Here is a 16,172-nt window from a genome sequence, read left to right on the forward strand (position 1 = left end):
TAAAACACTGGGTGGTACAGGGCCTGGCCTTACTGAAGTGCTTAGAATGCCTACCGAACAAAACACCAAACCACTGCTGTCAAATCCATTCTGACTCACAGCGACCCTATAGGACAGAGTAGAGCTGCCCCATAGGGTTTCCAAGGCTGTGAGCTTTACAGAAGCAAACCGCCACATCTTTCTCCCTTGGCGCAGCTGGTGGGCTCCAACCGCAACGTTTCAGTTAGCAGCCGAGTGCTTAACCACTGTGCCACCAGGGCTCCTTAGAATGCCTAGGGTGAGCGCTACATAGGTTTGCTAGTTACACTCTTAGCAGCAACAATGCTTTTAGCACTGCCCATCCCCACGGGAACGCTTGTCGCTGCCGCTATGGTCGCTGTGGTTCCAAGCCCCCCGCCTCCGCCCGCAGGTGAAGGAGTCGAAGCGCCAGTTCATCTTCGACGTGGTGAACGAGGGCGGCGAGTCCGAGAAGATGGAGCTGTTCGTGAGCTTCTGTGAGGACACCATCTTCGAGATGCAGATCGCGGCGCAGATCTCGGAGCCCGAGGGCGAGCTCGAGGAGGTCGAGGACGAGGGCGCGGCCGAGGCGGGCGTCGAGGGCGCGGAGGCGGGCGCGGCGGGGCCCGAGGGCGCAGCGGGGCCGGTGGCGGGCGTGCGCGCGCGGGTGGCGGCGGCGGCCGGCAGGGCCCTGCGCGGCCTCAGCTACCGCGGCCTGCGGCGGCGCGTGCGGCGACTGCGGCGACTGACGGCCCGCGAGGCGGCCACGGCGGCGGCCGGGCTGCTGGCGGCGGCGGCGACGCGCGCGGGGGCGGCGGGCGCCGGGGCGGCAGCGGGCGCGCTGCGCCTGCTCTGGGGCTCGCTGTTCGGCGGCGGCCTCGTGGAGGGTGCCAAGAAGGTGACGGTGACGGAGCTCCTGGCCGGCATGCCCGACCCCACGGGCGACGAGGTGCACGGAGAGCAGCCGGCCGGGGCCGGAGACGACGCGGACGGCGAGGGCGCGGGCGAGGGCGCCGGCGACGCGGCAGAGGGCGCTGAGGACGAGGAGGCGGCGGCGCGCGAGGCCGGGCCCGGCGGCGCCGATGGGACGGTGGCTGTGGCCGACGGGGGGCCCTTCCGGCCGGAAGGGGCCGGCGGCCTCGGGGACATGGGCGACACGACGCCAGCCGAGCCGCCCACGCCGGAGGGCTCCCCCATCCTAAAGAGGAAGCTGGGGGTGAGAGTGCGGGTGGGGCTTTCTGGATCTTGGAGAGAAATTGGGGGTGGGGGAGGGAGGAAGAGAGACTAAGAGATGGGGGTTGGAGATGAACGTAATGGACACGAAGAGCCTGAGAGAGAGGAACAGAGACAGAGGAGGAGAAAGACAGAGACACTCAGAGAAAGACAGGGGTAAGAAACACACAGACAAAGAGACTCAGAGATGGAGACCCGGAGAAAGGACTCAATGATCAGGTAGTGCTTCTGGGAGAGGAAGATACCTAGAGAGAGCAGAGACCAAGACAGAGGGAAAACGGACCAAGAAATAAAAGCTCACAAGACAGGGTCAGTGACACTAGGAGAGACAAACCTTCAGAGATACTCATGGTCATGGGGAATTAAGCCTGTGTGCGCGCGTGTGCGCGTGTGCAGGCACAACACCAAAGCTTCCCAGGCCTTTGGTTTGGGTAGTCAAGGTGTTGGGATGCTCTGGGGATGGGGGGAGACAGCTCCCCTTGGAGTCGGCCTGACCCTGTGCGGTGTTTTGGTCAAAACGCTGACCCTTGCTGAGCCTCAGTTTCCGCTCTGTAAAATGGAAATCATAATCCCTCTTGCATCGGGAGTGGGGGACTGTGAAGCTTAGGTTGCCCAGGGAAATGAACAGAAAGGGAGACAGAGGGGAACAGTAGGTCAGCATTGAGAAATGCTTGGGGTGGGGGCTCGAAGGCCCTGATGCTTGCCCTGCCCCCAGGTGGACGGACAGGAGGAGGAGCTGCCTCCAGAGCCGGAGCCTGAGCCGGAGCCTGAGAAAGCCGAGTGAGTGGCCTTGGGACCTATGGGGCCCAGCCCCTATCACTGCCTCCCTCCTGGACAGGGAGCCCCTTGAGGTCAGGGCCAGAGGCTGTCCTGGTCACCCTGTGTCCTCAGCACCCAGCCCGGTGCTGCTGAGGACATAGTGACCTTTCACATGAAAGAGACTAGAAAAATGAGTGCTCCCCACTTACCCCAGGCCTTTGTATGTGCTCTCCCTGCCACCTGGAACACCATCTCTAATGCTTCACCTTAGTCTCCTGCATTCTTTCCTTCCTGGCTTACACACCTCCTCCAGGAAGCCCACCTTGACATCCCCTCTGAGATGAAGAGATGTCTCCTCTGGTCTCCTACAACCCCCTGACCACTCTAGGCTGTCACTGCCTGGTGACAGGTCTGCCTCCCCAGCTGGACTGCAGAGGCCCATGAGAACAGAGCCTGGGGCTGTCTTATCACCTAAGTCCCCAGCACCATCCAGTCCTGCACCTGATGTGGGATGAGTCCCTAGTGAATGGTTTTGAATGAATGAATGAACGCATTGCCTGGACACCTCCTGACCTCTCTGTGTGTCACACCCTGCAGTGCCGAGAATGGGGAGAAAGAAGAAGTCCCCGAACCCCCACCAGAGCCCCCCAAGAAGACAGCACCCCCCACACCCCCACCAAAGAAGGAGGAAGCCAAGGGTGGGGGCATGGAATTCTGGGGAGAACTGGAAGTGCAGAGGGTGAAATTCTTGGTGAGGACCCAACAGGGACAGGCTGAAACTTCCTCTCCCAGGGAGACCCCGGCATTTACACCCACCTCCTTCCCCTCCCCACCCTGTTCTTGAGCTGCACCTGTGCCAGGTGTATCTCTGGGAAGAACCCAGGCTGGGGAGAGGGCAGAGGTGTCCCCAGCCAGGACCTGGGCACATGGCAGCATTTTCAGGTGGTCGTCTCTTGGCTTTTCACCTGCTCATGACCCTCATTCCAGCCTCCACGCCTTTGCTCATCCGGGCCTGCCTGCCTAGATCTCCCACCCTGTCCTCTGTCTGCAGCTAAATCCAGCTGAGGCCATGGCTCTGGGCCTCCCACCATGGCCAGGTTCTTGGCTCTCAGCCTTCTGGTCTAAGCTGCTATGGTAGCCCCAGCTCCTCTATGGGCGCTGGTGAGGTGGGAGTTGAGCTCTCACGGTACCTGGGGAAGAACTCTCCTCCTCATCGAAGGCAAGAAGAGAGGGAGTTTGGAAGGGTAGGGCCCAGGACTCGGTCTGCCTGTCTTCTCTCCTGGCCCAGTCTGACATGAACTTGTTGGGCAGAAAGTGGTTCAGTAGGGATTCATAGGAAGAATGAGGGATGGAGGGAAAGGGAGAGAGAAAAAGGGGAAAGGAGAAATGGAAGATGTTTCCTGCCTGAGGTAGGTAACCTCCTGCGGGAAGCAGCATAGCAGTGGTTGAGAGTGTGGACTGAGACCCTGACTGCCTGAGTCCAAATCTCAGGTCTGCCACTTTCCTGCTCTCTGACCTTGGGCAAGACACCCCACCTCCCCAAGACTCAGTTTCATCATCTGTAAAATGGGGCAGTACATAGTAGTACCCACTTTATAGGATTGTAGTGAGAATTAAACAAACTCGTGTATATAAAGGAGGCCCTGGTGGCACAGTGGTTAAGATCTAGGCTGCTAACCAAATGGTTGGCAGTTCAAATCCACCAGCTGCTCCTTGAAAACAGTATAGAGCAGTTCTACTCTGTCCTGTGGGATCGCGGTGAATTGGAATTGACAGCAACAGGTTTTGTTTGGGTTTTGGATGTACATAAAGGAGTCCCTGAGTGGTGCGTACAGTTAGTACACTTGGCCACTAGCCAAAAGGTTGGAGGTTTGAGTCCACCCAAAGACACCTCGGAAGAAAGACCTGTTGATCTACTTCCAAAAAATCAGCCATTGAAAACCCTGTGGACCAAAGTTCTACTCTGACACACATGGGGTTTCCATGAGTCAGAATCGGCTCGACAATGACTGGTATGTATATAAAGCACTTAACTCAGGTCTTGGTATACAGTACCAAAACCAAACCAAACCTGTTGCCGTCGAGTCAATTCTGACTCATAGTGACCCTACAGGACAATGTAGAACTGCTGCCCCACAGAGTTTCCAAGGAGTGCCTGGTGGATTCGAACTGCCAACCTTTTGGTTAGCAGCCATAGCACTTAACCACTGCACCACCAGGGTTTCCTGGTATACAGTAAGCACTCAATAAATAGGAGGTTGTGGGACCGGGAGTTGAGGACCCAGGTGATTTGATTGTGGGTGAATGATGGGCTGAATTCTGGGTGGTGAGCTCTTTCTCTCTCTCTCCTTGTCTTAGAACTACCTCTCTCGGAATTTTTACACCCTGCGGTTCCTTGCCCTCTTCTTGGCATTTGCCATCAACTTCATCTTGCTGTTTTATAAGGTGCTTGTCATGAGAAAAGGTCCCTCTTACCCAGGCCGTGGGGTGGGAGGTTCAGCCCCCAACAAGCTCCCAGGGCCCCTACAGTGAAGGGACAGATGTTGGGCAGGGTTCCCAGGAGGGTTTGGGCTGGAGACCTGGATCCTGGAACCCCCATGGGGGTGATGTGGGTATCCGGGTTCATCTGGGGCAGATGCGCAAGCACCTGTGAGGGTCAAGCATTGAACTGGATGTGGGTTCCTGTGCCACTGGATACGCAACCCCATCTCTCTGTGACACCCACTCATTCAGTTAAACTGCTTTGCTTTGTTTTTACTTAAGCTAAAGAGAAATTTGTAGGGAAGAGGAAATGGGCATCTCACAGAATGGAAGGAAAAGGGTTAAGAACCTGGCCTCCGAAAGACCAAGGAGCACTTGGGGTCATGCCAGGGATCTAGATCACAATACACGGGCTCTTGGGGTCATGCCAATGACCGAGATAACAGGGCAGAAGCATAATAAGAGAGTGATTGAAACATGGATACTGTGGGATCCAACCCTGGCTCCACAAGCCACTCCTGCATGATAATAGGCAAATTGCTTAACCTCCTCGTGCCGCAGTTTCCTTATCTATGAAATGGGGGTAATAACAGTATCTACTGCTTGGAGTTGTGGGGATTTAAAGAAGAATGAATATGTGTAAAGCAGTTAAAACAGTACCTGGCATGTGGAAAGTGCTGTATAAATGTTAGCTGCTATCATCAGTAGTGGTAATAGTAGTGGTCAGTCTCTTTAGGGCTTCACTATCAAGACAAATCAACTCTACCTCTTTTCAATCCTCCTGTCACTCAATTCAATACTCAAATTCCCAGGACAGAGTCTGATTTGCTAGCTAGAGTCCTAGGCCCGCCCCTTGATCTTGATTGACAGTCCCATCAAGACTGGGTCTGATGGGAACCCTGTCCACTCTCTTTGATGGAAGCTGTTAATTTTGTTAGTGGGTTCTGAGGATGGCAACGCAGATGTCAAGGGAGTCCCTGCCTGACTGACCTCTGCCCCCAATTCAGGTCTCAGACTCCCCACCAGGGGAGGATGACATGGAGGGCTCAGCAGCAGGGGACCTGACAGGCGCGGGTTCTGGCGGAGGCTCCGGCTGGGGCTCAGGGGCCGGTGAGGAGGCAGAGGGCGACGAGGATGAGAACATGGTGTACTACTTCCTGGAGGAGAGCACGGGCTACATGGAGCCTGCCCTGCGTTGTCTGAGCCTGCTGCATACCCTGGTAGCCTTTCTCTGCATCATTGGCTACAACTGCCTCAAGGTGGGCCACGAGCAAAGTTCTGGGGTGGGAGCTAGAGGGGAGACCCCGTGCAGAGGCTGGAATCCAGGAGCCTGAGGCTGGGGTCAGGAAGGGCTGGGGCTCTGACGGGGGAGACCCGAGGCCAGGAGGGCTGAGAAACTGTGTGCACAACTGGGTCATCAAGAAGGACGACATTCCACCTGGGAACTGATGTGGGTCCTAGCGGAGGAGACGGGGTCCTAGACAACCCGGCCCGTGCCCTGTGCACATCAGGATGTTAAGTTCTCGATAGAGACGCAGATTTTTCATTGGAAACGCCGATTTTGTGCGTGTTGGTCAGTTGGGGAGTCAAGATCTGTGGGGTCTCAGAACATGGGTGCTAACGGTGGAGGGGGGTGGCCCTGACATTAGACGTGCTTGGGTCTTGTGATGCCTCATAGGTGTGTTATGACAGCTTCAGTTCGGGTGCCGTGAGGTTTGTTGTAGCGAACGTTGACACTTCTATTGAATGAACAGCTCTCTTTCAGCCTACAACTTTTGCATATGCTGTTCCCTATGTCTGGAAGGCTTTGCCTCATTTCCACGCCCTTTTGCCCCCCTCTGTTTTATTCATCCTTGAGATCCGAGTTCAGACCTCTCTCCCTTGGGAAGCCCCAGGCAGCATTAGGCACGTCCTCTGGGCTCCAAGACCCCCTTCTCCTGCCCTTGGCTGTCCCTCCCCTCTGCCCGCTCCTCCCCCTGCCGGCCCCACCCCTCTGCCCGCTCCTCTCCACCCTGGCCCTAGGGCTCTGGGAATGCTACTCAGATGTGGGGCCTCACAGGCTCCAGCACCATCCCGTGGCTTATGCAGAGGCTGTGGTCTCACTGAGGTGCCCGCCCCCAACCTCTTGTCCCTGCCCCACAATCTAGGTGCCCCTGGTGATCTTTAAGCGGGAGAAGGAGCTGGCCCGGAAGCTGGAGTTTGACGGCCTCTACATCACGGAGCAGCCTGAGGATGACGACGTGAAGGGGCAGTGGGACCGACTGGTGCTCAACACACCGTATGACTCAGTCCCCACGTCTGGAAGGACAGGGGGATGGGGCTCGGTTTCCCCTCCAGCCCGGGCCTGGGCCTCAGAAACTGGAGCTCCAGTCACTGCTGGGCCTTAACTCGTTTCTTCCCAAGCCTTAGCCCTTGTCTCCATAAAATAGACACACTTCCCTGACATTAAATACCACAGGGGTGCTGGTGACACCTGGAGATTCCTGGGCCCCAGCCATGGAGATTCCGGTTCAGTGAGTCTAGGGTGGGGCCAGTAAACCCATTGCCGTCCAGTCTATTCCGACTCATGGTGACCTATAGGACAGAGTAGAACTGCTCCTAGGGTTTCCAAGGAGCAGTTGGTGGGCTCAAACTGCCGACCTTTTTGGTTAGCAGCAGAGTTCTTAACCACTGGGCCACCACGGTCTTAAATCTTCACACACACACTCCTCAAACACACACGCACACACACACCAGATGCTAGGGCATCAACTCATCAGTCTGAAAACTGGTGAATAAGGGGCAAGAATCATCAAACAAAATGTTTAAAAGTTAAATAAAGCAGTGTGAGAACGCACCCCACCTCACTGGAGCGGGGGACAGGGCCAGACCACCGACTCGGAGCCCCCCCCCACCTCACATGCGAAAACCTCCCCACGAGAGTAGTTCTGCTGTCCATCCACACATCCTGGCTCTGAACACAAGCCCCCTGCCTCGCTTGAGCTCCACCCAAGGTGATGGGGGGGGGGTCATGGTTGACCTCGGCTGAGCTTCACCTGGTGTGGGGTGTTTAGAGCCTGACCCTGAGTGAGATGAGCCCCCAGTGTGCAGAGCTCCTGGGGAAACAAGCATTGGAACCAAGGCTCCGTACTAAAGAAAGGAATTTCCAATCATCCAGGCCTGGCTGGGGCTCCTGTCCCTTTCCCTCTGACACCTTGCAGTTTCTCTCTCGGCAGGTCTTTCCCCAGCAACTACTGGGACAAGTTTGTGAAGCGGAAGGTGAGTGATCGTAGATGGGGACATGGAAGCTTCCCAAGCTGGGTCCCTTCCCCCCACCAGGCCACCCAAGCACTGCCAAGCACTTGCTGTGTGACCTTGAGTAAGGGCTTTGCCTTCTCTGAGAAGGGTCTGCTTCCCCACCTGAAATGGACACGATAATCACACCCCTCTCAGATGAGCTCACACGTGTAAGGTGCATAGCATGGTGCCTAGCACAGAGTACCAAAAAACCCAAACGCATTGCTGTCCAGTCGATTCCAACTCTTAGCAGCCCTATAAGGACAGAGTAGAAGTGCCCTATAATAGGGTCTCCAAGGAGCGGCTGGTGGGTTCAAACTGCCGACCTTTTGGTTAGCAGCCACGATCTTAACCACTACACCACGAGGGCTCCTGGCACAGAGTAACTGCTCAATAAATATTAGTTATGTATTCAAAAATTAAACATAGAATTAATTACCTTGCGATCTAGCTACTGCAATCCTAGGTATACACCCGAGAGAACTGATAACAGCAACTCAGACAAATCATTGTGTATGACTGTTCACAGCAGCGCTAGTTACAATAGCCAAAGGTAGAAAAAACCCAAGTGTCCATCAGCAGATGGATGGATAAGCAAAATGCAGTATATACGTGCAATGGAATATTAGTCGGCCTTAAAAAGGGATTAAGTCCTGATACGTGCTACCGTGTGGACGAACCTTGAAAACATTTTAGTGAAAGCAGGCAGGTCCTAAAGGCCACATGTTGCGTGGTTCCATTTCTATGGACACCTCCAGGATAAGGAAATCCACAGGAACAATACGGTTGGCGGTTGCCAAGGGCTAGGAGGGAGGGGTAATGAGGAGTGACTGCTTATTTTCTGGGCTTTTATTTTGGGATGATGACAATGTTTCGGAACCAGATAGAGGTGGCGTTTGTACCACATTGCGAATGTCCTGAATGCCATGGGATTGTTCACTTTAAAATGGCTAATTTTGTGTTATGTGAATTTCACCTGAAAAAAAAGACTCGTGAGGGAGGAAATGAGGCATACGCTCCAAGTGCACAGACTCTGCAGCCGGATTGCCTGCTTTTCTACTCCGAGCTGTGTCGACCTTCTGTGCCTCAGTTTCCCTCATTTTCAGAGTGGGTTGTTGTGAAGATACTACACAAGTAGTAGCTGGCACACAGGAAAACACTAGGTAACGGTTGGCTGTTACCATCATTCATTCATTCAACAAATATTTATTGAGCACCTACTGTGTGCCAAGAACTGTTTTAGGGACCGGGGACCCAGCATTGAGCAAATCAGTGATTCTGATGTTCACGTTGGAAAGCCAGATGGTAAACACATTTCTAATGTTCAGGCGGTTGTAGGTGTAGAAAAAAACTGAGCAGTGAAGAGCGATGGAGAGTGTGTCGTGTAGGTCAGGAGAGGCGGCTGTTTTCTGTAGGGTGGTCAGGAAAGGTTGTGCTATTTAACAAGGAGGTGAAGGAGTGAGCCAGGTGGAAATCTGGGGCAAAATAGCCCTCGGCAGAACAGATAGTGCAAAGACCCTGAGGCAGGAATGTGTTTGAGGAACTGGCATATTTGAGGAACTGTGAGGAGGCCTCTGGGCTGGAGCAGAGTGATTGAGGGGGCAAGTGGAAGGAAGTGACCTCAGAGAAGTGACAGTGGCTGAATTATATAGGCTTCCTTGTCTGCTAGTTGTCAGTCAGCCTCCAGCTCATGGCAACCCCAAACACAACAGAATGAAACACTGCCTGGTCCTGAGTCATCACATTTCCACGACTGGTTGCAGATCAGACCTTGGTGGTCCATAAAGTTTTTATTGGCTGATTTTTTGAAAGTAGATCAAAAGGCCTTCCTTCATAGTCTGTCTCGGTCTGGAAGCTCTGCTGAAACCGGGTCAACATCCTAGCACCATGCAAGGCCCCACTGGCAGAAGGGTGGTGGCTAGCTAGCATCAGGTGCATTGGGCTGGAGTCAAACCTGGGCCTCCTGCATGCAAGGCAAGAATTCTACTACTGAACAGCCACAGCACCTCACTTCCTTGTCTGTCTGCCTAAAAATCATAAGTTATCCGCACTACTTTGGCCAGTGAAGGTCACTTTTGGACCCTCCCCTTGAGGACCTTGGAGAAAGCTCTGATCCCTTCTCCCCAGAAAAAAATGCATCCCCAATTTCCCACACAAAGCTCAAGGTGTCCCCAGAAGCCCTTAAGCAGGCCGTGACCCCTCGCCCCCGGCCATGCCCGCACTGCCACGGTTCTCCTCCGCAGGTCCTGGACAAGCATGGTGACATCTACGGGCGGGAGCGGATTGCCGAGCTACTGGGCATGGACCTGGCCACACTGGAGATCACCGCCCACAACGAGCGGAAGCCCAAGCCACCGCCAGGGCTGCTCACCTGGTGAGCCGGGCGGCCCTGCTGCGCAGGCCTGGAAGCCAGGGGAGGTGGCCAGGTCTGACTCCCGGGCATCTGGTTATCACCCCCCATGCAGGCTCATGTCCATTGATGTCAAGTACCAGATCTGGAAGTTCGGGGTCATCTTCACAGACAATGTGAGGAGAAGCCCATGGTGGGGAGGGCTCTGGGGGTTGGGGGGCTCTAGCCCCAGGTGTGCCTGACCAAGGAATGACTTCTGGGCCCCTGTCTACCTCTGATCCCAGGGTACCTCATGGCCCCCTAGACTCCTCATGTCCCAGAGTGCAACCTGTCCCCCAGAACATCCTCCGACTCCCCCAGAGTGTTCTTGAATTCCCAGACTGCTTCCTTCAGCAGAGGGCCCCCCAGCTCCCCACAGGATGCTGTCTCCCTCAGAGTGGGTCAGCAGCCCAGGGTGCTCCTGAGCCTCCAAATGCTCCCCAGCCAGAGACAGCTCCCTGACCCCAGAGCACCCTAATCCTCTCAAATGCACCCTGACCTCGAGTGTCCCAGATTGTGTCCTTTCCTGGGCGTATACCCCAGAGGCATGAAAACAGGAACTCAAAACAAATCCTTGCACACAAGTGTTCACAGCAGCAATTTTCACAATAGCCAAAACAGTGGAAACAGCCCAGAGGCCCATCTACAGATGGGTGGGTAAACAAATTGCGGTTTATCCCTACAATGAGATACTATCCAGCCATAAAAAAAAATGAAGTCCCAATACATCTGCAACAGGGATGAACCTCAAAAACGTTATGCTAAGTGAAGAAAACCAAACCCATTGCTGTCGAGTCAATTCCGACTCACAGTTGCCCTACAGGACAGAGTAGACCTGCCCCATAGCGTTTTCAAGGAGCAGCTGGTGGATTTGAACTCCTGACCTTTTGGTTAGCAGCTGAGCTCTTAACCACTGCACCACCAGAGTTCCCTAGTACCAACCAATAAAGGTAAACCAAAACCAAACCTGTTGCCATCAAGTTGATTCCAGCTCATAGTGACCCCATACGGCAGAGTAAAGTGAAAGAAGCCAGTCCCCAAAGGTCACACAGTGATTTCGTTTCTATATACTACCCAGGTAGGCAAATCCCTAATGAGAGATCCAGAATGTCAGGCCCATTGACCCTCCTGAGTGGGGCCTGGCACCCAGAAGGCTCCCCGCCTGGCCCTGCGTGCTCTCTGACTCTGACCTTTGTGTCCCCAGTCCTTTCTGTACCTGGGCTGGTACATGGTGATGTCGCTTCTGGGCCACTACAACAACTTCTTCTTCGCCGCCCACCTCCTGGACATCGCCATGGGGGTCAAGACACTGCGCACTATTCTCTCCTCAGTCACCCACAATGGGAAACAGGTGTGGACGGGATCTGGGTGAGGATGGAGGGCTGGACCAGGGGTGTGGGCTGGCAGGGATGAGGCGGCAGGCTTGACCGGGTGGAGGGGTGAAGGCCAGGGGCTGAGGACTGGCCAGGGCACTGGTGAGGGGTAAGGCTTGGCAGGCGGACTGAGCCTGGGACAAGTGTGGGAAGTAAGGCCCAGGGGATGAGGGCCAAGTGGGCTGAAGCAGGATAAGGGCTGGCAAGACTGGGCACGGGAGAGGGGTAAGCTGAGTGTGGTGCTGCCCTGCCCCCTTCCTGTCCCAGCTGGTGATGACCGTGGGGCTCCTGGCAGTGGTGGTCTACCTGTACACCGTGGTGGCCTTTAACTTCTTCCGCAAATTCTACAACAAGAGTGAGGACGAGGACGAGCCCGACATGAAGTGCGACGACATGATGACGGTGAGCCCCCCGCCCCCCATGCTCCTGGGCAACTTTCTGACCCTCCCGGGTCCTTAGTTTTCCCATCAGTAAAGTGGGCTCATAATAGGACTTACCTCATAGACTTGGGAGGCTCGAATGAACTGATAGATGTAAAGTACTTTGAACAGCGCCAGGCACATAAAACCGAAAAACAAACCTGTTGCCATCGAGTTGATTCCGACTCACAGCGACCCTACAGGACAGAGTAGAACTGCCCCATAGGGTTTCCAAGTTCCAAGTGGATTCCAGCTGCCAACCTTTTGGTTAGCAGCCGAGCTCTTAGCCACTACGCCACCAGGGCTCCTCAGGCACGTAAGTGTTCAATAAATGTTAGCTGGAGTCCCTGGGTGGTGCAAACGGTTAACATGCTCAGCTGCTAATGGAAAGGTTGGCAGTTCAAGTCCACCCAGAGATACCTTGGAAGAAAGGCCTGGTGATTTACTTCTGAAAAATCACCCATTGAAGACCCTACGGAGCACAGCTCTGCTCTGACACACACGGGGTCGCCGTGAGTCGGAATCGACTTGATGGGAACTTGTTACTGGTTAAATGTTAGCCATTGTTTTAATATTATTTGAGTTTTTAAAAAATATTAGTATTGGAAAGGTATTCTAGCAGAGTGCCTGGCCCCTACGAGCCGTGCGAGCCGTGTAATTTGGGGCAGGCAACACAGCCTTCCTATGCCTTTGTTTCCTTTCTGTAAAATGGGTGTGTAATGCTAGAGCCTACCTCATGGGGTTGGTTTTAGGTCTAAATGGTCCTCCCTGATCATCTGAGGAATAAAAGTCTTAGAATAATGCCAGCCATATATTGAGGATTATGTAGATGTTAGCTACCATCATCATTATCTTTAAAAGTTTCACCCAAAGTCCCAGCATGCAATGCATACTTATATTTTCATTTCTATTCTGCTAATGGTGGTCATAACCCCAATCGGGGTCCTGGTGGTACAGTGGTTAAGCATTTGGCTGCTAACCAAAAGGTCGGCAATTCAAATCCATCAGCCACTCCTTGGAAACCTGTGGGGCAGTTCTACCCTGTTCCACAGGATTGCTATGAGTCGGAATCAACTCGAAGGCAACGGGTTTAGTTTTGGTTTTTTAGTGGCCTGGGTTACAGTTGAAAGGATCATTTCAGAGGATTGTCTCAGAAGGGGTCCTGTACTCTGGCTTATGGGCCCCTGCTCTCAGGACTAAGCCCGGCTCCTAACCTGGCATTTGAGCCCCTGCTCGACTTGGTCTTGCCTGCCCACAGCCTTGCTCCCACCGCAGTCCCTGCCCTCAGCTTTTACCCAAGACAAGCTGGGTTCTCTTACTTCTGGGGGACACAGAGAGAACAAGTGTGGTGTCTTTCCCAAGTGCCAGGCAGACCATGGCTCCCTTCTGCTCAGAACCTTCTCCTGGCTCTTCAGTACCCTCTGATTAAAATCCAATCCCCTCACCGTGGCTCACAAGGCCTGGTAGGAGCTGGCCCTATCTGAGTGTAACCACAGTCCTTCTTGCTGTATGATCTCTGACCACCTGGCCCTCTTTCAGTTCCCCTAATGCCATGAGTTTCCTCCCGACTTAGGCTCTTTGCACCCAATGTTAACTCTGCCCCCCCCCAAGCCTGACACACACACAAACCTTTACTTGACCTTTCAACTCAAATGCCGCCTCCTACAGGAAGCCCTGCAGGGACAGGGCCTGCAGAGCTCTGCGACTAGGCCCCACCTCCTCTTTCTCCTGGCTCTGGCTCACACGGGCTCTATTTTCCAGCCTCTCTGAACCTCTTTCAGTTCCTCACAGCAGCAAAATTTATTCCTCCCTCCCCAGTGGTGATGTAGCACGTGGTTTTCTCTGCCTGGAACACTGTTTCCCACCTCCCCCTCACCTAACACCTCCTTCAAGGCTCAGCTCACACGTGTCTCCTCTTCCAGGAAGCCTCCTCTGATCATCCAGGCTGGGTCATGACGGCACCTCCACTGGGCGCTCAAAGCTTTTTGCGCCTTCCCCATTCCAGCCCCGACCCCTCCGCGCGCACCTCACGCGTCCCGCCCCGACCTTCCGCCGGCTCCTCCCCTGTCCGGCCCCGACCCCTCTGCTTGCACCTCCTTTGTCTCGGCCCGACCCCGACTCCCGACCGGCACCCTCCGCCCGCGCGCCCTGGCGTCCCGCCCCGACCCTCTGCCCGCGCCTCCCCTGTCGGGCCCGATCCCTCTGCTTGCGCCTCCTCTGTCCCGGCCCGACGCCTCCTCTCGCGCCTCCCGCGTCCCGGCCCGACCCCTGTGCTTTCCCTGTGATAGCCCCGACCGCTTCTGGGCTATCACATGACAGGGCCCAAGGCTGTCTCGGTCACTGCTGTGTCTCCAGCCCCGGTGGGTAGTCAGTGAATTTGGACGATTGGTAAGTGACCATTATGTTCCTCTCCCCTCCCCCCTCCCCAGTGTTACCTGTTTCACATGTACGTGGGCGTCCGGGCTGGCGGAGGCATTGGGGATGAGATTGAGGACCCAGCAGGCGACGAGTACGAACTGTACCGGGTGGTCTTCGACATCACTTTCTTCTTCTTCGTCATTGTCATCCTGCTGGCCATCATCCAGGGTCAGGGCTGACTGGGGTCTTGGGAGAAGGGGCTTGGTGCAGAGGCAGGATCGCCCATGGCTAAGAGTGCAGGCCGGGCTTCCAGTCTGCCTGGATTCAAACCCTGGCTCTGCCTCTCTCTGTGAGAGCTTGGGCAAGCGACCTCTTTGGGCTTAAGTTTCTCCATCTGTAAAATGGGGGGTGTTAATGATACCCCAACTAACCTCCCTCATAGGGTTGTTGTGGGGATTAAGTGAACCATCATACATGCCGAGTGTCTGGCACATAGTAAGTGCTCAGTAAGTGCTAGGTGTTATCATTCTTAGGAAGCGGTGTGAGACTGGGGAGACGGGCAGGTGGTGAAAGGCAAGGCCCAGAGATCCGCAACCAGGGGAGCAAGGAGTCTGAGCTGGGTTACAGGTGGGACACTGACCTGTGCCCTGTCACCCAGGTCTCATCATTGACGCTTTTGGTGAGCTCCGAGACCAGCAAGAGCAAGTGAAAGAGGACATGGAGGTGGGTCATGCTTGGGGGCGACCTAGAGGGATTAAGGGGCCGTTGGTTTGAGGAGGTCAACTGGGCCTCGACTCTGATGCCTCCCACCATCCACAGACCAAGTGCTTCATCTGCGGAATTGGTAGCGACTACTTTGACACGACACCGCACGGGTTCGAGACCCACACGCTAGAGGAGCACAACCTGGCCAATTACATGTGAGCGCAGACCCGCTAGCCAATCAGGAGGGCGGGGGTGTGGCCGGCGGCTGCGGGGTGGCGGGGTAGGGGGTGGGATGCGCCTCGGCCTTTCTGGAAGCTGTTTGTGTGGTAGCCCGTGAATAACCAGCTAGCCAATCAGGAGAAGGGAAAGGCGGTCCTGACAAGTCTCCTGCTGCCCCCCGCCCCCACAGGTTTTTCCTGATGTATCTGATAAACAAAGACGAGACAGAACACACCGGTCAGGTAAGGGAGTGTCAATGGGAGCACAATGGGCAGGGCACCGAGAGAATTAACGAGAACCGAACCCCAAAAGCCAGTTGCCATGAGTAGCCGTGGAGTCCATAAGGACTCACAGCAACCCTGTAGGACAAAGTAGAACTGCCCCCCAGGGTTTCCAAGGCTGTAGTCGTTATGGGGAGCCCTGGAGGCACAGTGGTTAAGAGTTGGGCTGCTAACCAAAAGGTCGGCAGTTGGAATCCACAAGCCGCTCTTTGGAAACCCTATGGGGCAGTTCTCTTTCCTGTAGGGTCGCTATGAATGGGAATCCATTTGATGGCAACAGATTTGGTTTGGGTGTTTAATCTTAATGGGAAGCCGACTGCAGCATCTTTTTTGTGGGGTGCATTTGGTGGGTTCCACCAGGGGATAATAAAAAGGACGTATAAAGCCTTTCAGGATGTGACCACCTGGCTCTCCCCCTCCCTGAAACTCCAGGAGTCTTATGTCTGGAAGATGTACCAGGAGAGATGTTGGGATTTCTTCCCGGCTGGTGACTGTTTCCGCAAGCAGTATGAGGACCAGCTTAGCTGAGACACCCCCAGCTGGCCCTCCACCCCCACCTCAAGTGCCTTATTCTCACGGCAAACCCCTTTGCCCCCAACCCCTCCCCTCTCCCCAGGCATCTGGGGGAGAGGTGACCATGTACTGGAGAAATAAAGTCTGTGCTATGCCCTTGACACCACTG

General features: G+C 54.9%; 1 protein-coding gene across 1 annotated transcript in view; it reads left to right on the top strand.

Annotated features, from left to right (window-relative positions):
* Nucleotides 1–16,164, top strand: part of RYR1 (ryanodine receptor 1) — a 134,551-nt gene extending 118,387 nt beyond the window's left edge. The window contains exons 89-104 of the mRNA XM_064293608.1: nt 410–1,213; nt 1,946–2,010; nt 2,587–2,740; nt 4,348–4,434; nt 5,478–5,729; nt 6,618–6,748; nt 7,686–7,728; nt 9,990–10,120; nt 10,212–10,272; nt 11,340–11,486; nt 11,776–11,910; nt 14,357–14,513; nt 14,944–15,008; nt 15,105–15,205; nt 15,400–15,451; nt 15,923–16,164. Of these exons, the coding sequence (XP_064149678.1) occupies nt 410–1,213; nt 1,946–2,010; nt 2,587–2,740; nt 4,348–4,434; nt 5,478–5,729; nt 6,618–6,748; nt 7,686–7,728; nt 9,990–10,120; nt 10,212–10,272; nt 11,340–11,486; nt 11,776–11,910; nt 14,357–14,513; nt 14,944–15,008; nt 15,105–15,205; nt 15,400–15,451; nt 15,923–16,018 (2,481 nt within the window). The 3' untranslated portion in view covers nt 16,019–16,164. The remainder of the gene's footprint in view (nt 1–409; nt 1,214–1,945; nt 2,011–2,586; nt 2,741–4,347; nt 4,435–5,477; nt 5,730–6,617; nt 6,749–7,685; nt 7,729–9,989; nt 10,121–10,211; nt 10,273–11,339; nt 11,487–11,775; nt 11,911–14,356; nt 14,514–14,943; nt 15,009–15,104; nt 15,206–15,399; nt 15,452–15,922) is intronic.
* Nucleotides 16,165–16,172: the final 8 nt, after the last annotated feature.

The sequence above is a fragment of the Loxodonta africana genome, chromosome 11, assembly GCF_030014295.1.
Source record: "Loxodonta africana isolate mLoxAfr1 chromosome 11, mLoxAfr1.hap2, whole genome shotgun sequence".
Taxonomy (NCBI): Eukaryota; Metazoa; Chordata; class Mammalia; order Proboscidea; family Elephantidae; genus Loxodonta; species Loxodonta africana.